Source organism: Pieris napi, chromosome 14 (assembly GCF_905475465.1).
Source record: "Pieris napi chromosome 14, ilPieNapi1.2, whole genome shotgun sequence".
Lineage (NCBI taxonomy): Eukaryota > Metazoa > Arthropoda > Insecta > Lepidoptera > Pieridae > Pieris > Pieris napi.
In genome coordinates, this window is record NC_062247.1 from 3734644 (window position 1) to 3759106 (window position 24463).

Genomic DNA, 24463 nt, shown 5'->3' on the forward strand with positions numbered 1-24463 from the left:
TTACTTAATATGATATGTTTGTTAATGTATGTGGGATTCTAAATAAAAATGCATTTAAATTAATAATCCTTGTTTTATTATTACATTTATACGCTTCTTTAACCCATTGATTACTTAAACTATTAATTAATAAATTCAATAAGTATAAAATATAAAATATCTGAGTGTTAAGTAATGTGAAATAATATGAATTAATGTTAAAGATATATATATATATATATATATATATATATATATATATTAAGTTAATTGTCATTACCCTGTATACCCAACAATACATATGTAATATCATACAAATATTTTTTGTTATTTTGTAATATCATTACAATTCAAAGACTGAAATTAATAATGCGTTATAAAGTAAGTTTTAGACTTCTATACTCCTCGTAAAATAGGAATTGTATTTTGACGTACGGAAAATAGTTCCCGTATTTTAAGAAGATATGAATAGAAATGTTATAAGTTCTTAGGCGTTCGCCTGAACTCTTGTTGCACTGTGTATTCCTAAAGCAGAAGGACGATAAATACAGTTATGTTTGGCGAAAGAGTTTGAGGAAATTTCAGTTCATAGAGCCTTTGGGAAAATTTAGGGCTTTTACCAAATGTCATATATTTGACAGAGAAATTATGCTTATTGTGTCTACTACCCATTTATATAACTATTCGTAAAAATCACGACTGGATTTTTTAAACAAGTTCTTACCAATGATTAGTATAAGGCAAGCATGGCATATACACTTATAATAATTTGACATTTACAGATGCAGAATAAATTCTATATTTTATATTAACATAGATATTCCTTCACAGCCTATGTCATATTATTATATAATCTTAATAATATAAAATAAAAGTGTCTAAAAGTAACGTATAATAGGAATGTGATATAAAATAAACATTACATAATTTATGATATGGTTCTTATGATTAAACTACTAACAATTAAATGGAATAAAGAATTAAAATGTCGCATACCGTAGCGATTCCAATAGAGTTTTCGTTCCGCAGAATTCCTGGTTTGTTAAATCAGGTCTACTGATATTAGTTTCGTTATTAGATGACATCACTATTATCAGGGGGCTATACATTTATATAATGAAGTCCTTTATCCTTTTTCATATTTAGTATAAAATTCAGATACAAGATCTGTCAAAATGCTGTGAACATTTGACAGATGAGAATAATAGTTCGCGCTTAAATTTATGTCAAAATTTAAGGCACATTGTTATACTTCCTCCATTACCATCACAAAACTTACAAAAAAATATTTTTTTAATTATTATAAAACATATTTTTACTAGTATGTCACCGTATGTTTTATATGTATTCTTGCTATGATATGAAGTAGAATTATTGCTCATTTAAATTCTAAGACTTTATATGAGACCTCAAGAAGTAATATGTAGCTATCTTCTATCAAATAATGTTGTGTCTATAATTCTATATCTATGTGTGCGTGTGGTACGAGTTTTGACAGTTGACAGGTCAAAACTAAATTTCATTGAGGATTTTTGTTTAAGTTCATTCAATGAAAATGATATTAATGTTGTTGTATGTATGTTCTTTCATATACTTATTTCTATAGGTGTAACAGTGTTTTTTTCTTATTAATAAATAATATCACAAAATATAGACGAGTTGTGAAGAATATCACTTGTTTTTCTTGTATCCATAAGAGTTGATCGCTGAAAAAATAAAATATAATGTAATTGTATTTGTTAATGATTTGAGTATATTATTCTAAATATGATTGATAAAATCGTTTTATACCCTACTAGTAACAATTTTATGTCTTTATAATAGCGCCATCTTTTATCGCATCAAACAAACTCAGCCAATCTTTAATTAACAAATATAGGTATGATATTATACTAACCAAGATATTCCTTATCGCAATACATCAAAAGCTCCAACCACTGCGCCCCGGTGACATCCGGTATGTTTAAACTCCCTCCATATTTTTCAGGAAGACATTTAGGATTTATATATTTGTAAAGAAGCTCCCTATCATTGCCCAAAAATACTATTCGAGAACGCAATTTCTCTTGCAAGATGGGCTTGAATAACTGGAACACCATATTGAAGATGTACGGCTGGTTTATGATGTATAGACCTTTTATTCTGAGAGGGATGCATTCCTGGAACAATGAAGATCGTTAAAGAATCTTGATATATTTAGACTCTAATTAGTTGGTTGGTTAACTCCAAAATTTGGATTCTGATATATCAATGTTGCGGGCATTAACAATTTCTTGACTCTTATTATAAAAACACACTTATTATACAAACACACACACACACTTGAGGTCGTATGTGGAGTAAAATTGGAGGAATATATCGAGCCAAAAATCAACGTCGTGTGTCAGGTACAGAAGGCTAATCTCCTACTTACCCATTAAGAAAACAGTTATTGAAATATGAGGCAAAGACCAAGGGTTGTAGAGCTATTCTTTATTCTCTCCTTTTTATTATAAAAATACATATACAATGTATACTTCCGTGAAATTTAACTGTATCATTAATTGACCCTGAACCAACTAATAGGCAACTAATGCTTGTGAAGCATAAGTACTGATAGTATTTACAATTTATTTATTTTTGATTTCACGCCATCTGCCGGGCTGATTTGTTTAAGAGGAGTTCAGTGACATACACACGTACAATAGAATTATACAATGTATATAAAGTTTTCCTATGCATCAAAAATATTGGTTGACGTTAAATATTCTTATCATTAATTTGTGACATTCTTATAAAAGAGTTGTTAAAATCCTACGGAATACGTGTGAATGGCAAAAACCAGTACATCACCGCGCCAGTAACCAGCCAGCCATCATTCATATAATGGACATTGCGACTTTTAAAAATTAATTGTTATTTATATTTCTATAAAGTAAATATCATCGTTCTAATTGTTACAGTAACGAATAACGGGTACGCTTTTTTTCGTTACTTTTACACCTCTAATAACTAATACTGACCTGTAGCCAATCGACAATTCTCTTTGCGAATTGTGGGGTGAATTGCCAAACTTGTTGCAAAGACAGACCGTCCATGTCAAATATAACGACAGCGCCGCATATCTGTGTCTCTGGCTCCAACATCGCGCCCTCTAGGAAGAGAACACAGCCTTTGAACACCTCGTCTAGTGTGCATTTGTTGTGGTTCCAATTTTCTGAAAAAGTTATGTTATTATCAGCTTTAACTAGTGGAATTATTTTGATTAAAACTTGTTTGAATAATTTGAGAGCCATGCTGGATGAATGGTTAAACGATTGTCAACTGTTTTTCATGGCTGTGCACCAATATGTATATTCGTTTTATTAGTTCATTGTTCTTCTTTTTCGTGTCTATTGATTTTTTTATTGTTCTCTGGGAAAGAGCACATTTTTGTACTATTCGCATTTTAATGTATCTGTTTTGTTTCTTTGTGTGATATAGGTATTTGCATTTGTTTTGTTATTGTTTTTATTAGATAGTAAGCAGGCAAGTGATTACCATTTTGTGTAACGTTCCGTAATAACCAAAACATACTTTTGGCATCACCCAGCCAAGTGTGACTACGTGAGATCACGATGCGGTGACTGAACTCATACAATGTATTTTTTTACTACAACGTAGATAATTTGGCAATTTTGTACTCAAATGCTATGGTTGTCAGGAATCAACATAATTATGTAATTTTTTTATTGTTATCTAATTATACATCGTATAATTTTCCTATCTATATGCTTTGTTATACCGAGAATTATGACGAAAATGGAATATGAATTGTAAACATCTTAAATTTTATAAGGCATGATGACGCAAATAGTAATGACATATGTCATTTTGATAGCTGTCACTACATCCTCTACCCCACTTCCTGTCTGCGACATGTGTCTTGAATATTGTCTATTATTTAATTTTTTTATTGACGTACTTTCACACTGCTTGCACAATCCTCTATTGTTTCTTACTCATCTAGAAGAAATCCTTGATACTCCCAATTATTAAAGTTTTATACCGAGTAAATATGTTTAATAAATTCACAAGATGCGCAGACGTCGTTTTTGGAATATTCCTAGTACAATTATAGCAAAATTGTCCTTACGCCGAGACATTTAACCCCGTTATGAATTTATATAAAGTAACAAAAACTTGTTTCATTTTACAAAGGTTGAGTTCAAGTGAACAACAAACTGCTAATGAGGTGTTAACAAATGACATATGTAACGAAGCAATTATCTGAAGAAACATTGAAGGAGCGAATCTTAATTTATTAGGTAATCCTAGGTTCTTGACTATGTACGGGACTGTAGTTATATAATATATTACCTAGGTCAATAAGTTGTATAGGTACATACCTATTTTGCAGGTATACTTGTATGTTTAAAGAAAATTAGTATTGATTTCTATCCGAATAGAACATTCTCTAATGTACTAAATTTATGAGCGGTAGCAGAGATAGTGCCAAATGCGCTGAAATGAATAAATACTTTTTATGACAACTTCTATTTATTACTAAGCCCTTATTGTCAATCAATAAATATTTGTTTGAGATGAATGATTATTTGAAATATTTGCGTTGTCTTAACTATATATAGCCCTGAAAACCTCCTCTAAATTCTTCCACTTGTCTTTCATCCCCGCTATCCCTTTTATTCCATCTCCCGAGCTTTCTTTCGGGCATCCCCTTTTTTTAAATAATCAAGTAATAATAGAAATAAAGGTATATTATAGGTATATATTATACACTGCTAGTTCATACATGCCGACGGTGAAATATAATTAATATCGCAACGGATGGCATTGTAGATACTAAAAAATAGCTAAAATTACATTACGTCAAATTATACTGACAATGTACGGACGTTGGAGGTTTATTACAATTTAATGGGAGTATAATTACTGTAATTGATGACATTGATAAAAGTCTTCTTGATATATGTTGATGGATTTTAAATGATAGATAGATTTTGATGATAATATCGTAATCAAATTGGAAATTAAACATATATTTTTAAATTTACGGCATCCTTCGCACTACATTCAGAAACCAGCTGCTTTATGTACACATTAGTTGGTAGACTGCTCACGTAAGGTTGTATCCCTTTTAGATATGTCAAATAATACTTACTGCCAAGTTCCAGAACCAGCACCCTTCGCCCGAGCTGATCTCTAGTGGGAAGAACTTTGAGGACATTCTGGTTGAAAACATTCTGTTCTTTGCTTGGTGTTAGTCCTTCATAATGTTTGTGATGCTTTACTTTGAATCCGTAATAGCGTTTGATCTGAAATTATTATGTTTAGGTTAACATAAACTTCTCTGGAATTCTCTTAAACAATTTTTATTTATTTATTTTAATTGCAAAATTTTCGGTGTATGTATCATTGTGTAGTTTTATCTTATTAGTAGTACCTGTTAAGAAAATAATTATATAATTATGTGGGAATAAAATAATATTGTGGGAAATAAATAAATTATTATGAACATAATAATCGGATAAACTAAGAAACTGTTTTGGTAAGAAAAACTGAAGACTCAATCTTCAGTTTTTCTGAATGGGAATATTAAAATATATGAATTAAATCGGAGTTACACATTTTCACAAGCATAATAATTAGTAACTTGATATAAATCAAGCTCAAGGTAATTATATACATATATATAACAACATTATTAAAAAATAATTATTATTAAAATTAAATGTTACTTCTATAAAAGCGTTAATCGGGAAAGATTGAACATATACTGTATAGAGATGTATGAAGCTAAACGAAAACAAGAACATGCACAATGTACATGGTGCATTGGTAAAACAACAACAACAATGTCTGCAACAACAACGTGTGCAACATCAACAAGCACATGTAAGAAAAAATTAAGTCAATTTTGTCTTAGTTTAACTTAAAATTAAGATATTTTAGCCGACTTCTACAAACATCAACAAGAATGAATAACAAATGTGGAAGTGTGCGAGAACACGTGATCCGGATTTAACTGCAGTTGTTTCATAGTTTTTACGAACTCACCAAGGCGTAGGCACTTTCAGGGTAGAATTTGCAAGGTCGGAGAAATCTGATGAGCCACGCGTCGCGTTCACAGGGGACATACAGATCCTTGTCCGCTAAAAATAAACAAAAACATCATTGATATACAAAAAACCCAAGATGCACACTCAACGTCTAAAAAGTGTCCTCAAAAAATGAGCGCAACATTCTAAATTGTGCGTTCATTTCAAATAGTCTCGCGTCTAATAAGTGGAGTCGATGTTATTTATTTGTGTTTTTTTTTATAAATAAATTTATGTACTTTTGAACTTTTTTGTGTGTAGTTTTTGACAAATATATTTACGCTATATAAAAGTCTGGAGCTAGCTAATTTAATTTTTTTTTTTTAATTTAAAGAAAAAACTTTTTAACCGGATTAAAGTTATGTATTATTATAAATTTACAACTATTTAACATCCAACACCTTTTGTCTTCAGTCACCGTGACCACGCACGCTGTAAAGCACCCGAAAAGTCGGATAAATTTAAAATTATGTTAAATAGTTGTAAATAAAAAAGTCATGTTCGACTCCACTCAATACCTTGTCCTACCAACCACGGTCGGTCGTAAAATTTTATTGCTTTAAGTACGTATACACTGCGTTGTAATAACAACTCTAAGCAATTCGCGTAAGGTTGATTTTGCAATAATATATGCTTGTAACATATACTGTTATAGACATACTGTTATAGAAAGGGACAGAAATAGTGTTTCGGGACACTTTCGAGCGTTACTTTTATTCGAGACTGTGCATCTTGGGTTTTTTGTATATCAATGAAAAACATGTTTAATTTCACACATGCTTATAAGTGCTACAAAAACATATGTCCTGCAAAGGTGAATTGCAAGTCAAGAGTCATCAAGACTTTTTCCACCATTTACAAATATAATCATGAAGTAGTTATACCTACACTTAAAAGAATTGGTCTTGGCTTGACACTACACTTTTTAACTAAGAGAATATGTATAACTATTTCTTGCAATTTAATTCGTGTATTTTGAACTATACGAAACATACATCGAATAGCTTACTCACTAAACTAATATATTATATATTTGTTAATATATCTGTAAGGATTCCTGACTCGGAAACTAACAAATATAATTAAGAAATCAATCTAAGAACTGCCAGAGAAAAATGTCTCAATTTAAATTATTTAATTTAGCAATTACTCATATGTGGCAAATATTACTTTTAACATTGAAGGCTGTGAAAATGATTTATAATATTACACTTATACGAGTATATGTTAGATTAATAGAAATACCCACGCAGTACCCACGTAATTAATAATTTTACGACGCACGTCAACAATAAAATAAAAGTTATATACATAGATATAATTGCTATTTATGTTCACTATTAGTTAATGTTCACAGTGCGAGTAAAAACATTAAAATTTCCCTAAAATGTTGAGGTTACGTAATTAATTTTGGGTTTGTAGACAATTGTACATGCGAATCTCAGTTGGATGTCATTGTCTTTTGAATGAGTTAAATTATCATACAATTATAATAACGTCATGGGTGGACTGAGTTGGTTTATCTGTTGCTTTAACTGTTAAATCAATTTTTTTATTACAGAAATACATACTACAAACTACCAAACTATGCCAATAAGTTAATGTCGAGAAATATAATGTAAAACACATAATATACACAATATCGCTATTGTGAATTCACTCTGCGAACCTTTAAGTATGTCGATAGTGTCGGAGACAGCATTCAGTAGGCGCAACGTCTTTGATAAGGGGGATCTGTGCAACAGACAGGTTCTGGCCCTTAGTATCGCAAATAACCTTGGCATTCGCCGTCGCACTATATATAAATTGTGATGCGCTATATCTAGCAAAAAGGACTACGTTTTGTCCCATTCAACTCATACAAATATTAGGTCCTTACATATGAAATTGGCGTTTTGTATGGGAGGAACAAAAAGTCGAATATTTTTAAATATAATATATTTAATTAATCAAAATATGAACCATTGATTTCTATGCACTTTTGCCATCTCATAGGCAAAAGTAGTTCATTGATCCCTTTACTAAAAAAACCAGTCGGACGGGAATCAATAAAATCTGTGAAGGCGATTTGGACTGCCCCATCAGAGTTAAATTTTTTCCCTTGCAAGAAGTTGTCCAAATTTCGAAAAAAATGGTAATCTGTTGGAGCAAGGTCCGGGGAGTACGGAGGATGTCTTAGACATTCCAATTGAAGCTCTTCTAATTTGGTAGCCGTCTGTTGTGCAGTGTGTGGTCTAGCGTTGTCGTGAAGTACGCTAGTAACCAGCCTACGTTGTTTAGCCGCTAGTTTTTCTATCATGGTTTGCAATTGCTGACAATAGACATCAGCCGTAATAGTCTGGCCAGATTTGAGAAAACTGCAATGAACAATACCGGCACTAGTCCACCAAACGCTTACAAGTAACTTTTTTGGGGTTAATTTTCGCTTGGGGCAGGATTTGGCTGGCTGGCTGACCTAATATATGCCTAGTTTTGTGGCCCAAAAAAAAAAACAATCCCGTGTTGTAACAACACTATATGAGACTCGGCCTCAGATTGCATCCGTTTCTTTGTTCGTTTTTTATTTCATGGACAAGTATGTGATCAGCCTTGTCTGACTCAAGACGTTGATCTTTGGATTTGAGTCACACGTTCTCACGATGTTTTCCTTCGTTGTACGGGCAAGTGTTCGATACACATAGAATGCGTAAAATGTAACCTATCCTTATCGTTCTTATATTTGCTAAAACATGACAGAAGAATTATAAAGGTACCTTCTAAAAGCCTCCTTAGTTCATCAACAGCTGGTTGGACGTTTTCTGGCGTTTCTCGTAGTTCCCGTCTCGCGATCTCACGGACCGCTTCATTGGGTTCTTCCAACTCGAACTGGAGTAAGAAGTTTCCCAGTTGAACCCCCGGCAAGTGGGACACATCTGATAGCATGTGCTGTGATGCTAGAAAGAAAATACTATGTTATTTTGGAGTTTTTGTGTAAAATAAACTTTCATACCGATTTAGGGAAAGCACTTTAGTAATTAGGATGATAATTGAAACACAGCATGTTTGACACATCCACTATTAATTTCCTACTAAATGAATTAAAAATGTATGTTAAATAGGTTTATGAACAAGAACCAGCACCCTTACTCTATAACTTCCAACAGTCGTTACCTATTTCCACGTTTTTGTATGCAATTCGATGTGGTTCTCTCAACGCGCGAAACAAAAACGCAGAGATTTGAATACTAATACTAAATAGTAAGTGAATATGGATAACAGATGGTCTAATTGATATGAAGAACATTTGTATGATTTGTTTGTTAGGAAACAAATAGATATATATATATAGAGTAGAAAAATCAAATAAAGTATAAAGCTGGAATATTGGAAGTATCCTAAAACATTTTCACAGAAAAATCATAATTATATACAGTAGAACGGTAGAGAAGACACGTAGACATTATATTATTTAAATCACAAATAAGAAAAGAACAAAATACAATTTTAACGATGAAAATAACAAGCTTGAGAAAAGTATTTTTACTAACTTTTAATTACCATTGTATTCTGAAATTTAAAAATCCGTTTGTCCTTTATGTACTGAAGATTGTAAGAAATTGGAAATTTGAAGCTACATTTAAAAATCAAACAAAAACTATTTCGGAAGTGGAAAGCAAATCCTTAAAAGTAACATTGGATACAATGTTATATGATAATAAAAATATTTAAAACGTTTAGATGTCTTTTTATAATAGTATAAATTCAATAGAAAGGAGAGATGTTATTCATTCAAAGGTCAGCTAAACATCCGAAAGCCCCCGGCGTTGCAGGTGTGCATGGGCGGCGGTTAGCACTGGGTTCAAAGTGGGGGAGAGTACGTGGGGTTTGCCCCCTGTCCCATAAAGTCAGGAGAGCGATAAAAAGAAAATACGAGGTGTTAGACTCATCATAGGAATTCTAAGTGTTAAACTCGGAAGAAACTATAGCGAAAAGTTTTTCGCTACAGTCATACAATCTTTCATATCACATTTTTAGGAGAAATATTTCAATTTCGGTATAGTGTAGTGCCCGCTTTTATATAGTATACTTTTTGATTTATCGTATATTACAGTAAATACAGGAAGTTTCTACTAAAATAAGATTTCTCGATTTACCTTGTGAATTGATCCCAGACCTCATATATCTTGATTTATGTATTACTAAGTACAATATGTTCACAAACCGCGTGTAACCACGAATAAAATCCATTATTTTGTTCATTATGAGCAGACATTAAAATAACATAATTAAATAATTTTTTACGACGTGTAGCCATGACAACGCACGTTTTACGGAAAGAGTTTTATCCTGTTGACTGGTCATGAGGTATAATATATATATCTTCGTAAGAGGAATATTAAAGAGACGCCTTCGTAATAAATAAATGTGTCTATACAGTTTAAGCTACAGTCACAAATCGGTTTATAGAATTAAGTTTTACGCTATTACGAAAAGGGACGGTCTGTGCATATCTACCTTTAAAAAATTATCGAATAAAAAAAAACAACGGCGCTACAGTCGTGGCCCAAGAGTTCTGTATCTGTTTTCTGATCATTTTCTTTCTAATAGACAAGTATGTAATCTGCTTTGTGCATGTAGTGTGGTTTATCACGCTTTTTTCATAATTTCCAAGCGCACAGCCGGTGTTCGAACCTACGACCTCAGAGAACACTGGTCTACTTAGTCTAAGCACTTTGTTTTAATTAAGTCGGTCTCTGTTTGATTTATGTTTACGCTATGACTAAAAAGGAAGAAAAATTGCTAGATTAATGAAATCTTTAAAACAAATTCCGACGAATTACCAACTGTTGTGTCTAAACTTATTTATCTATCTGTCTGCTACTATAAATAGGTACGATTTGCATTTTTATCGAAAGAACTCAAAAACTACTGAATGGATTAGAAATATTATTTTAGATTGCTTCATTATTCCTCCATAGACATGGAAATAAATAATATGTACTTCCAAAAAAAAATTAAAAATTCAGCCATGCGAATAATTTACGGTTGAGGTTTCTCGCCATGAAGTCTTTAATCAACTTCTAAAAGAAATTACCGTTATTACAAAATATTTACTGAAATACATTTTTAAGATCTTCGCTAGAATTCGTTTAGATTTCATAGAATATTATGACGGCGTAAAAACCCAAGAAAAATATTACTTTATTCGGACTATTAAACGCTTCAAGCTTCGGGTCTACCAAGCTTATGTTAAAAAATATTCAAAATTATAATCTAAATTAAACATTAAACACAAATTAATGACATTTCGCCGCTGTATTGAGAGAAATACAGGACTGTAAAAGTCTTTACAAACTGTAAAGATCCAATCATATTAACTGTGTGCGAAAAAAAATTAAAGTACCATCATTGGATGTATGTCCACATTAGAAATTAGTATCTAAATCGGAACTTAATTAGATTAGATATTAAAAAGTCATTAAAAAGGAAAGTTATATTAAATCATAGTTTAGTATAATAATATTGTACATTTTACACTATCGTTCAGTTTTGCTTACAACAAAAATATTACGAATTAACGAAAAATGACAATCGCATAAAATTTGACAAACATTTATTTTATACAAATAAAATATAATAATATAAAATTATTATTTTATAATAATTAAACATACGAATGTCGATAAGTGTCTTTATTGATTTAATATTAGTATTAATAATACTTATCCTCTTTATTGGTTAGAAAAAAGTTTAGTTTTGAAACGCTAATCCATAACACACTTTCAAGAAAACTTAAAAAGTATTTGTCGATTCGAATAGACTGGTTTACTTTTATAAAGAAAAATTAGGGTTAGCAGAAATTCATACGTTTGCGAAATATTAACCTCATATAATGGTTTGCATTTTAAAAATACACTATTACTAAATGCATTACTCACCTCTGCCCATTTTATATTTTATTCACAAAACTCACGAAAATTTGTTATTGTTACGACGGGTTGGTAGTTAAGTGTAACCGCGCATACTGCGCTTCGATAGACATATGGGGCAATATATATGTACTTACGTTGCGTTTCAGACAGTTTAACGATTCATAATTTTTGTTTGAATCTTTTAAAAATACGATTTGGAAATAGGATAATTAATTTGAAAGTAGTAGAGTTTTAATGTTAGGACAATTTTGTTATTAGTATTAAATTACAATTATTTGTAATTTAGGTTCTGCTAATTTAACGGCAACATTTAAAGGGCACCTAAAATCAAAATAGGGCAAACTAAAAAATAGAAAATATTTTTTGAATTATATCATTAATTTTCTTTAAATTTATAATCATTTAAAAAAAATATAACAACTATAGGTGTTCTTTAAATTTGCAAAATTTGTAGTGTTAAAATTTTATACTGTATAAGCGACATCTACTTGTTGATATCTGTATTAATATTATTTCAAATTGCCGACAAGAGATGGTAATGTTATAACGCATAATGAGTATAATCACAATTCGTGTTTTTATTTGACACTAGATGACACTTCTAGAAGAACGAAGAATGAATAGTTCAGCTATTGAAAACTAGATGGCATATCTTAAGTTTAACAATGATGTTGCTATTCCGCACTAGGTGGCACTTTTAAAGAAATAACGCCTATATATATAACGGTACCAGCTATAACAAAAACTTCAAACCAGCCAAACTACTCACGGCACGATTCCTTTTAGTTTATTTCATTCTCTCATAGATTGCATAAAAATGTATAGATGTTACAAAAATTCCATTGTTGATTGCGATATAAGTGACCTTTCATTTTTCTTCGTATTAATGTTACAGATATGACAGAAATATAATAAATTATATTGCACTAGCAAACTCGGCGAACTCCGTTTCGCCACCAGATGGCTTCGTTTTATGTAACATTTCGTTTGGTGATCCCGTTTTTCTGTTGAAATTTTTCAACAGAAAAACGGGAGCGCGAGACCTTTCCAACGAATGCAAAACCGTGGAAATCGGTTCGTGCCTTCTGGAGTTATAGTGTCAGGAAGGAAAACCCGACTTATTTTTATATAGTAGATTGTAAAGGATTGAGATAAAAAGGGAGATGCAATTTTTTACATCGAATACGTAAGATTCGTTTGTTTTGGTAACAACGGGATCATGTGTACAGTCGTGAATATATGAATCATACAGGTGTTAAAACATTAACAGACGAACAGTTGCAGGCCCCCGCGTTCGGTGCACCTGACCTAGAAATTAGAACCGGCTAAGGGCAATGCTTCGATTGCACTGGCTCGATATGCCTAACCAATTCGTTGTGTTAAATATATGAAAATTAATGTATACTTTTTTATGAATATTTAAATTGTATTACGTAATATAAGTCAGCTTGCTTTGCGCAAAAAAGATTTTGTAGGAGTATGAAGGCAAGGTACGATTGTAGAATTAGATTAAAAAAATAAATATTTTTACACGCTTTATATTAGCTTCATCTGTATGTATGTAACCGACTCCTTCGGACTGGATTTTGACCCACAGAACGGACAGATTTTATTCAAATTTTGCGCACCTGTCAAAGATCGATGACAATGCAATATTCGGAAAAAAAATAAAAAAAAATAATGTAAAAAAATAAAAAATAAATAATAGTTTAAAAAAACTAAAAAACACGCTTTTAAAGCACATCAAACTAAAAAGTGAAAAATAATTCCTAATTTAGGCTGAAAATGGCAATGAACAAAAAATACTGCTATTATTGTGAAAAAGCGTGGGGCGCTCTGTAGAACAACCCACGTGTTTTTTAGTTTTTTTTTAACTATTATTTATTATCGGTAATGACATAGAAGTTACACTATTAACATTACTGGTGCGTGTTTTATATTTAACACCGTTCATTGTTTTGTATGAGTAATAAAACAACGGAAATTTTATGATAATGTAGGTATTGTATTAGATAGGTCGGTATTAATGTTTTGCATTTAGATTTATTTTATGGTCGTACATCAACCGGGTTCACCCAACAACTGCTTAGTTATGTTAATAAATTATTAAATATTTTATATATTTTGTCCTTAAAGGTCTTACGCCTGGGTGAATGACCCATGGCTTGAGTCTTGTAGACGGAGGGGGAGTGGAGGACTACGGCGTCACTAACATGACGTTCAGAAAGAGAGCGCATAAGGAAGACGCTCTCTTTCTGAAGGTCATATCCTCAAATTATTTATAGTTGGGTTTTTTTCGATGACACTGCTAAAGGAAAACATTCAATTCTTATTTGAGGTATAAAGAATGAGGTTTATGCGAAATGTTTATCAATGAAATCTTATCTTTTTACTTTAAATAATGAATTCTATCACTCCTTTACTGTGCAAAGTATCCTGCTTTGGAACTCCTTACCTCTTGATATCAGACGAGCTCAGTCTTTAAATTTATTTAAAAATCTTCTTTTTGAGCATTTATCTTCGCCTCGTAATTAGCTACTTATATATTTTAATTTTGACTCATTAACCCTAAGCTTTTACATTTTTGTTAATATTATTCCAGTGTAATATTAAATGTAATTTGTATGTTCTTTTTTGATTATTATTTCTGCACTTCTTGTACGTTACCCTCTAGGTGTTTTTTTCCATACTAGGGTCGCCTGGAAGAAATCGCTTGTTAGCGATAAAGCCGCCCATTGCCCAATAACTTTTGTTTCCTGCTTTTTTTATGTATAAGGTAACGAAGAGTAAATAAATAATCAGCTTTTAAGAGTATAGATTTTCCAATCTTGTAATGACTAACAACTAACATAGCGTCATATGTGAATAAATATATATGTATAGTCGGGTGATCTGTGTCACCAGAAAAATAACCCTAGCTTAGCTACAGAAGCTATTGAAATCTTTTAGATAGGGTTTGTAACAATTATTCGTAACAGGCAAAAACTATACTTTAACTATCTTTAACATTTTACAACTTAATACTTAGCAAGACACGAAAAAGAGGAAGAATTTAGAAGGTGGTTAGACCAAATTAAGGAAACAGCAGGTGGTACATGACAGTGCTGACAGGAAAAGCGAGATTTTGGGGAAGCCTGTTGAGAAATAAAGGGCAGAGATACTTAAAAAAAGCATGTGTGTACTTATTTATGTACCTACACGCGTTAGAAGATATACTTCGACTTTTTTCTACGTTTGTAGAAAAAACGACACTAACAATAGAAAAAACTAAAATGTTGACTATAGCTAACTTCAGAGTGTCGGTTTTTTGTGACGGTGTGCGCGCGCATCGTAAAAATTTACTCTCATCATTTTTCCCTAACGCGCCAAAAGAAGTATAACTTCAAAAGAATGTGTTTAAGTGTAAAAGTATCTGAAATAAAAGGCTGATATTATTATTTGGTAAGCTTGTCACGGCCAAAGAAATCTTAATACAGCTACCTATATAAAAACTGTCATTGTTACGAAACCAGACTAGTTAGCAATTTATGCTAATAAAGTTGTGAAACTCTCCTAAGGTGAAACTAAGATTTTAATGTCTACAATGTGGGTGTAATCGACATTCTAACTGCCTCAGAGTTAGCTGGACTTGTGTATCATTTTGACTAAGTTACAATAGCTCAGGCACCTCCCAAACTAAGTTTTTATATAGATCACTTCCTATGTAATACAAATAATGAGATAGGAAGAAAATGAAGAGAAATAGAGAGAAGTATCCTAAATAATCAACCCGGAGTATTCAGGTGTTACGTTAAATATCTAAGCGCTTTGCATTGAGCTACTGACATATCTAGAGTTATTTTTCAGAAAGGGCCTGAACTGGTTGTGGTTTAATAAATAAACCACAATCATGCCGTTGATATTTGTTCCTTTAGAGTAGTCTCCTAGGTCGAGGTGGTATCATTAGTCACACAGTCTCAAATTTGAGACAGTTCCTAGCCGTGACCCCGAGCTGGCGATTTCCTCGCTCAACGTATAATCGTAAAATTATTTAGCTATGTACAATAGAATTCAGATTGAGGTCTCCCTCCTCCCTCTCCTCCCTCTCCCTAGTAAGTCAAAGACTTGTGACAGGGAATCGAATCATCGTAATACAGCGAGAATATGCTGCCTTAAAGGTACACTGCCAAAGGGAAGAACTTTTTAATTTTGTTTTAGTGTTTTATTTTTAAGATATTAGATAGATAAATCGAATAAAATATTTATATCATATAAATGCCCTGTGTTTGGCCCACCGGAACCCTCGATAGCAATTATTATAACAATAATATTTGTGTGGGCGTTTGTGCAAAATACCTAATGACCCATTTTCTTTATCAACATTATGTGTCAGTTGTCGGGGACATTTATAATAATGATATTCTAAACAAAAACAAATTGCAATCACAGATAAATACGTCTTTTACAGAACTAAATCGTATATATTTGTTAATTTGTATGTATCTATACTTAGTAGGTTTGAGCGAGGGGTTTCAAAATTCAACCCTGGCGGCACCAATATTTGTCTATGTGCGCTTAACTGCGCATGCGTTAAAAGAAAATATCGTATTGACAGGACTAAAACCTATCGGTGTAAAAAAATCAAGTGAATAGGTACATTAATGTGTTGTAGCACCAATAGTTTAATATCTGAAATGCCTTAAACGACCCCAGAAGATTTAAAAACCTCACCAAGTCACGAATGTCGTGTCAGCCAAATATAATAAGGCACGCGCAAGAGAAATACAAGATATTGATGATTGAGAAACTACGATATCTAATTGTATTGTAATAGTTATAATTGATAACGAATACTTTTACATAATTCTTATAGATAAGGAAAGTAATTGATAACCATGATTATTATTTGAACGTGAGATACGTGATGTTTTTAGTAAATCTTATCTACTGTTCAAAGTTATCTCTTTGTTTATATATTAATCTTTACTAATATTTAAAGGATATGTTTTGTGCGTTGAAGGGAATACACGACAAAAGAATATTAGAAAAATGCATAGATTATATTTTATAAACTTTCACAGATCATAAATATTTTTTTATCCTTACGATGTTTCAACGGTAATAGAATCTTGAAATGTCAAACTGGCATTTTATTTTGAATCTGTGTTTACTAGTTTTGTATCATTGTATGACGATTTTGTGTATTTTTATAATATAATTTAATTAAATTCATGTGATTTATTAACTCTATTAAATTAATTCTAATTATAAAATAGTTAAATAGTATTCAAGTTCCTAAATCATAGTACGTGTAGAAAAGTGTGTGATTAGTGATAAAATTGTGTTTTTCCTTTTTTTTTCCATCATGCTAAGGTTTGTTTACACTTTAAATCAATTCAGATTTCAGAATAAATGGACTTTACGGAGCTAAGTCTCGTGAAGGCTTGAAAAAGATTAATTAAATCGGTACAGTCTTTCTCAATTTCGAAGAAAATTTTGGATTTATTATTAATATAGAATTTGTTAAACTAAACCGTACAGTTGTTGAATTTTATTTGCAATATTTTTCCATATGCTTAGGTTACTTTTGTCTCATTACCATACGCCAATTATGAACAGTCTTCGTTAATTAGAACACAAAGCAATATTTTATTATTATTCTTGTTTTTGTTGTACTATAAACTTTCGGTCGGTCATTGACATTTGACTGTATTTCGTAAATAGATGCTCCCATTACTTATCGACGTCGGACATATGTTATTGATAACGGTTAATAAAATGTACTACTAAATTAATATGACTATAATATATTTATAAATAATTGAAACGAGAGCAAATTCAATTATGTTCTTTGCTATATACAAGGGAATATAGCAAAGTACCAAATTAAATAGTTTTTGGTTAGTATGTAGTTGAATTTTTAGCTAGCATGGTTGTTGGGCGAGTGATTCTAAAACCTGCCTTGCGATTCTGTAACTCACTTTTCGAACTCACACAGCAGTTTTCGCATTCTGACCGCCGATGAGAAAACCGCTGAGTGAGTTCGAAAAGTGAGTTACAGAATCGCAAGGCTGAAATCATGCGGTTGGACCCTGGCTGGGCATTTATATTTTTTTTAATCTGCGCAAATAACACTTCCAATTGAAAACATCGTACTGAATAATGAGACATTTTCGGCGTGAGATTTGTTCTGGACTTCATTTTATCACCCAAAGACAAAGAAAAATAAAATCTAGTGTTCTGTTACAATAGTAGATTATAATAATGTTACATTTAAAGACTATAGATATGAATCATTAATATGCGTCGCAGTATTTAACCTCTACTCCCGAGCATTATATTGAACTAAATTATGTATGCGCAAGCGAACATTAAAGTTCATTTTACAACGATACTGTAAACTGTAAAGTTTGTTGCGAGTCTGTAAAGTATAGTGTTGATTTTTAGAAAATGAGTTAAATTGTTGTCTCTACTCGTTGTTTTATGGTAATTGTAACGTGTGATCCATGCCCGAATTTACGGGATGCCAGAACAAGTCGTGACTTATATTTGAATTTTAACGGAATTAATTAAAATGTCATATTAAAAATACTTAAATACAAGGTGATAAATTAGCGGATACAGCGGATTTTGACCGTTTTTCTTTAATTTATTTAAACACGACCGCATTTATAGCCGGACATGGAAACAGTGTAATGCGTGCTTAAAAAACCATTTTCGGGTGTAATTTAAGTTTTATGCCTATGTCTATGTTTTGTCATTGGTGGTCAATATAATTTAATATATATGTCAATGTAAATAATAACTTTATGCAGTCTTCTGATTTCGCAACAATCTTAGACGGCACATGTACTTAATTTCATAATATGGAGTAAATAATAGCAAACGGTATTAAAATGGCTATCACTGTTGGTCTTGATAGCACGCTTATGAATTTTATACATATACTAGCAAACTCGGCGAACTCCGTTTCGCCACCAGATGGCTGCGTTTTATGTAACATTTCGTTTGGTGATCCCGCTTTTCTGTTGAAATTTTTCCTGAATTTTCTTTGCTATAAACCTCACGGAGCCCGAGACCTTTCCAACGAATGCAAAACCGTGGAAATCGGTTCGTGCTTTCTGGAGTTATAGCGTCAGGAAGGAAAACCCGACTTATTTTTATATAGTAGATTTACTAATGTCACTACACATTCTTTTAGATTTGGCCCTCAGATTTTTGTATCGGTTCCGTGACGCACCCCTTTGACTTTTTGAGTGTACGGCATGCAGTTTCCTTCAATGTACGAGTTAAGTAACACTAGAAGTTGTCATTTGACATTTCCCGCGTTCAAGGTCGTGCTAGGTCAAGTTTTCTTCCTCGGTAGCCTCCTCAACCGTCAGAATCTTATATTTCTCACCAGTGAAATGTTTCATTGGGGTCGTAGGTTCGATACCCGGCAGTGCACCATTGGACTTTGTCTATGTGCGCATTAAACATCGAATGGTGAAGCAAAACATCGTGAGGAAACCGGCTTGCCTTAGACCCAAAAAAGTCGACGACGTGTATCAGGTACAGAAGCCTGATCACCTACTTGCCTATGAGATTGACAAATGATCATGAAACAGATATAAAAATCTGAGGCCCAGACCTAAAAGGGTTGTAGCGCCACTGATTTATTTTATAATGTTTTTGGCAAAAATTCACATCAATGTTTGTTAGTTTAGGGGTATAACTTTTCTTTTTGTGATAATTTCTTCGAAAATAATGATTTAAAATTCGTAACACCGTTTCATATTCATGATTAAGTTATTTTTTCATACCTATAATTGCTATAATAATCGACCACCTAACCTTTGGTTCTGACTTATATGGTTACAATAAACTATATTGATCTAAATTATAAGGTACAAGGAAAATTATAATTTACATTTGATGCCAAGGATCATTGACGATTTAAAACACTTTTAAATTCGATACAATGTATACTTTGTATAACATAATCAATTGGTCAGAGATTACATGCGCAAAGGCAGAAGATGTTAGGTTTTTTCTTACTAAAAACCCGCGTGAACTTTCGCATTACAAAAATGTTGTCAATAAGACGTAAATAGTTTAATCGACTTAAGAATAGAACCTGTTTTTACAATATTGCAGGCTTAGAGTATCAATGTTTATTAGAATTCGGCTGACAAAACGGAAGAAAAAAGTTTAGTATGTTGGTAAAAAATTGAAAATATTGGTTTTTTTTAATGTAACGGGGCAAACGGGCCAGAAGGCTCTCTAGATGTTAAATAATACCGCGGCCCATAGACACTCATTGTCAGAGGGCTCGCAAGCGCGTTGCCGGCCTTTGTTATGTTGGTATTCGTCGTCTATAATATCAGTATACAGTATATTATAAAATATAGAAAAATAATAAGATTGACAAAACAATTAAATCTATTATTACATTTTTTTTTATAGAACGGGGGCAAACGGGCAGGAGGCTCACCTGATGTTAAGTGATACCGGCGCCCATGGACACTCTCAATGCCAGAGGGCTCGCGAGTGCGTTGCCGGCCTTTTAAGAATTGGTACGCTCTTTAAAATTGATTACATATTAATATATATGTATAACCAAACTCGCACTTAAGTATTATCAAAATAAGGATTAACTTACACAAAGAGCATTGTTTATATAAACAAAAGGTTTAAGGTCGTCTAACCTCGTCATTATTGCATTAGCGAAATTAATTCCGTGTTAAGATCAATCAAAACTAATAACTTAATTAATATATTAATAATTATACCCTTTGTGTGAGGATATTGGTTTATATTTATTTATACCTTTTATTTAGAGGTTGCGGTATAATGAAATTTCAAAGACACAACCAAGTCCATTATGAAATTGCCGAGTCTTCGTTGTTCCCCAGGGTTCATATCTAAGAGCGAATACTTTCAGCTTATATGTCAGTTGTACATGTTGTGAGGTTAGGTTAGATTAAGGGCCTAATGACGGCCCTTGGAATGCCTTCAAGGCTTTTTGTGAGGCGAGGGAGCGTCAGCGTGAAAATAATTCTGATGCTGCGCCGGTAAGAAAACGACGACCGGGGCAGCGACGCCGTGCTTTCGCACGTCTGCCCTAAGTTAAGATGCTGAAGATTTGTTCGTGGGAGGAGGCACGTTGGTATTGTGGCATTCGCGTTTGGCGGGGGTAAGGATAGGGCTCAGCTGTTACCTGCCTCCGCCCTTTGGCGAGCTGAAGGCATCCGTCAGGTTTTAGTGGGTAGGGTTGTAGATATTATGTCTGAGCCCCACATAATCCCTGCTAGAGTAAAATTCAACAGGGATATGCGTAAAAGCATTTCCTAACGTCAAAAAAAAAAAAAGATTAAGGGCCTAATTAGCCTAGCGGTCTTATTAAGTGTGCGCTAGGCGAGGGGTATCGGGTTCGATTCCCGGTCGGAGCGCAAGTTTATTTCTATAAATTTAAAAAACCTAACCTAATGTAAATCATTTAATCTGTATTTCTATTTTTTTAAGGGGTCCAAAGCCATACGCCTCCTTAATATTACTTGCAGTACTACATACAAGTCGTAAAGAACGATAAAAAAAAATTTGGAGCTGTTTTAAGATGGAGTCGGGATTGGAGAAATTTACCTAATGTATGACTAACGGTTAGAGTAATTATCATTTACATTCAGTTGATTTCGAGACCCCAGCAGCCATTGCACATACATTTTGTAATAAATATTCTTACATCACACACATTAATGTAGGAATAATATTCATATCTAGGTATAAGAAGTGTGGCTTATACAAATATGTTGCGTGTGTTGTCTCGTAATCATATAATTTTCAATGTGGAGCGAGGGGCATGCCGCATGGCCCGCGGGTGAAATTTTTAGGTCTAGAATTTTAAATCAGTAACACGACGTCCGGTTGTAGGGACTAGACCATTCTGGGGCGGCTCGGCCTATCCTATATTGATCAGTCTACCAGTTAAATCTTTGATTGTCTTAATAGTTGGGTATTTAACTTTCTGTGCATTATACACGTTCGGTCTAATATTACCGTAGTAGCAACTACTTATACGTGACATGACATTCTATACTTAAAGTAGGTAAGTACGAAGTACGAAGAAATTATTAGAATAATTCCGAAGTTTGATTATTAATTTTGTGTAATTTATTTTATGCCAAGACCTAATTGTATTGAATAGACGGTGGAAAAACGCAGGCTGTATTTATATACAGTTCAAATAAGCAGTTTAAATGTTAACGGTGTTATCGTAAATTAATTTTCCCCGTGAGTAATAATTCCCCCGTAATCTTTAACTTAACATTTTACTAGAAATATGAAAAACGTTTATAATAAAAATATTATTAGACTTTACTTATAGGTAACAATGAAATATACTACATCTAAAATTTCATAAACTAATAAAATGTTTCGTCAATAATGCTTTTAAATTTGTGTACAAAAAATGGGTGAATATTTCTGAATGTTCTTAGGATTATCAAATAAATTTAGTAAACAATGCCCCATTTCTAATTTATAAGCATAAAATCAACATTTTAAGGGATAAATTCATTAAATTATCACATTGAAACAATAAATTTCTTAATCAATACAAATCGTGATCAAAATAAAAACTTACTGTCCGGTGTCACTTCATTCAGAATAACTTTCGAGATAACTTCTGATTCTGGCATGTTGACCAAATTAATAAAGAACTTAGATTATACACTCTCGGCACAAATATTATTTGAGGTCTATATCTGGAGTTTGAAACGTGTGACCTCAGATATATCGCGACCGTTACTGAGTGAGTGGTTCACGGCGCGCATACTCCCCCAATACCAACGCGGAACTGCGCTTTTGATTCAGTGCTTCCACGCGGACTGTGCGATCACAAAACATTGCCTATCGTGCTCCTTAGAACAATATCAAATAAAGGAATTCAAAATCATATTGAATCACTATTATAGGTGAAGGTTTAGTGCAAATTACTAGAGCAAAGATTGAAATAACATTCACAATTTAGCTAGCAAAATTATGTTCGATAAATTAAGAACGATTTAGAATTGTCTGTCGTCTATATTTTGGTAGCTCTAACGGTTGTAATGATATAATACAGTATTGTCTTTTATCGACATAACTTTCACACATTTGATATAACTTCAATCCGGTAAAAAAATGTTTTATTATCAAAAGATGTAATACGTAAAAAGGACATATCTACTATAAAACAATGCCCGATGGGGATTGCTTGGTACGTTTGACATAGTAAGTATTAGTAATATTTTCAACATCAGCACATAAATCTAGCTTGTTAGGATATTATGCAAACTGGAATGTCTATCATCTAAATTATACAGTTGAGTTGAATGAGCGCTTTTATTGGATAGTGTAGAAGTTCTTGTGATCACTATACGTCATAATATAATCGGGCTACTTCTGACCCATTAAATATATGTGTCAAAATTAGTAGTAAGTATTAATGACATGGTTGTTAAACTTTGAAGTACTGCTAAAAATTTTACCGAATCTTCAATATGAATGAACAGAAACTCAAAGTAAAAATAAATTTAAAAAAATTTAAGCTCTACTCCTTTTTGTTGTTTTTTGGAGAAAGTGAATGTTGAACTTAATTTGTCTTTGTTGATTAAGATGTTCGATGTTTATTCACTTTGAGAAAGTTTTAAATACAGAAATAAGAGTGAAAAATATTAATTATTGGTATTCCCTGGTTTTCAATAATTTGCTTTTGCATGCACCAAGTAATTATAGATAAAATAACTTTAAAACATTTAACAGACATCAGTAAGCAAAATTGTTATTAGTTTAAACATTAATGAAACGATTATCAATCTAAAACTGTACTGTAATGACGTACAAAGCACGCTGAAAATATAAATTCTTTGTTTACTTCAATCAGACTAATATTTACATTTATATAGCTACTCGACGGTAGATGGCGTTGATAAAAGTAAATCAACGCTCTCTGTCGTTGGATAGCAACATCATCATAGTAATTTAAAATAAAAACAAAGAAAGTACTCTATAACGCCGCAATGGCAGCACTAACAAATAAAATTTCGAAATTACGTAGTTCAATGAAGAATTTGTTTAACAAATTACGCACAATTATATAAATTCAGGATTTATTTAGAACAAAACATCATATTTAAGATTCAAATGAAATGTATCAGCAATCAGTTTAGTTTTCACATAAAATCCACTAAACTGGTTCATGAATTTTAGATATAAAGTTAGGATTTTATGAACACTATAAATGCAAACAATCTTAAAGGATGATAACAATCCCATTGCAATTTCTAAATAAAAATCCGCGATAGGTTCTGAACCAGAGATTTGCCATCATTGTCATATATCTTAGTATACTTTTATTAAACAAAAATCATGTAAGCAATGACTAATATTAGCGTAATGACTCAGTTTTAACAAACAATTACTCAGTTTTAATTGGTCTATCTTTATCTCTGGTTTTATGATGCGTTAAAGGTCAAATAAACAAGCAAAACATCCACA

The 24463-nt window shown here is 32.2% G+C and overlaps 1 protein-coding gene across 2 annotated transcripts; it reads right to left on the reverse strand.

Annotated features, from left to right (window-relative positions):
- Positions 1-690: 690 nt before the first annotated feature.
- On the reverse strand, positions 691-22792 carry LOC125055786 (alpha-tocopherol transfer protein). Of its 2 annotated transcripts, none has more exons than XM_047658386.1 (7): positions 22569-22792; positions 8810-8989; positions 6016-6110; positions 5120-5273; positions 2982-3175; positions 1877-2138; positions 691-1685 (listed from the first exon to the last, which is right to left on the reverse strand). In XM_047658386.1, the coding sequence occupies exons 1-7, from the start codon at positions 22621-22623 to the stop codon at positions 1651-1653; spliced, it is 975 nt and encodes a 324-aa protein (XP_047514342.1). In that variant the 5' UTR covers positions 22624-22792; the 3' UTR covers positions 691-1650. The 2 variants fall into 2 exon arrangements, with proteins under 2 accessions (XP_047514342.1, XP_047514343.1); XM_047658387.1 differs by lacking the exon at positions 22569-22792 and adding an exon at positions 11975-12091.
- Positions 22793-24463: the final 1671 nt, after the last annotated feature.

Excerpts from the sequence above, each read along its gene's own strand:
- LOC125055786 (XM_047658386.1), bottom strand. The coding sequence starts at position 22,623 with ATGCCAGAATCAGAAGTTATCTCGAAAGTTATTCTGAATGAAGTGACA. Across the intron at positions 8,990-22,568 it reads GAATGAAGTGACACCGGACA|CATCACAGCACATGCTATCA; the intron begins GTAAGTTTTTAT and ends TTTTCTTTCTAG. Across the intron at positions 5,274-6,015 it reads CTGAAAGTGCCTACGCCTTG|ATCAAACGCTATTACGGATT; the intron begins GTGAGTTCGTAA and ends TAATAATTTCAG.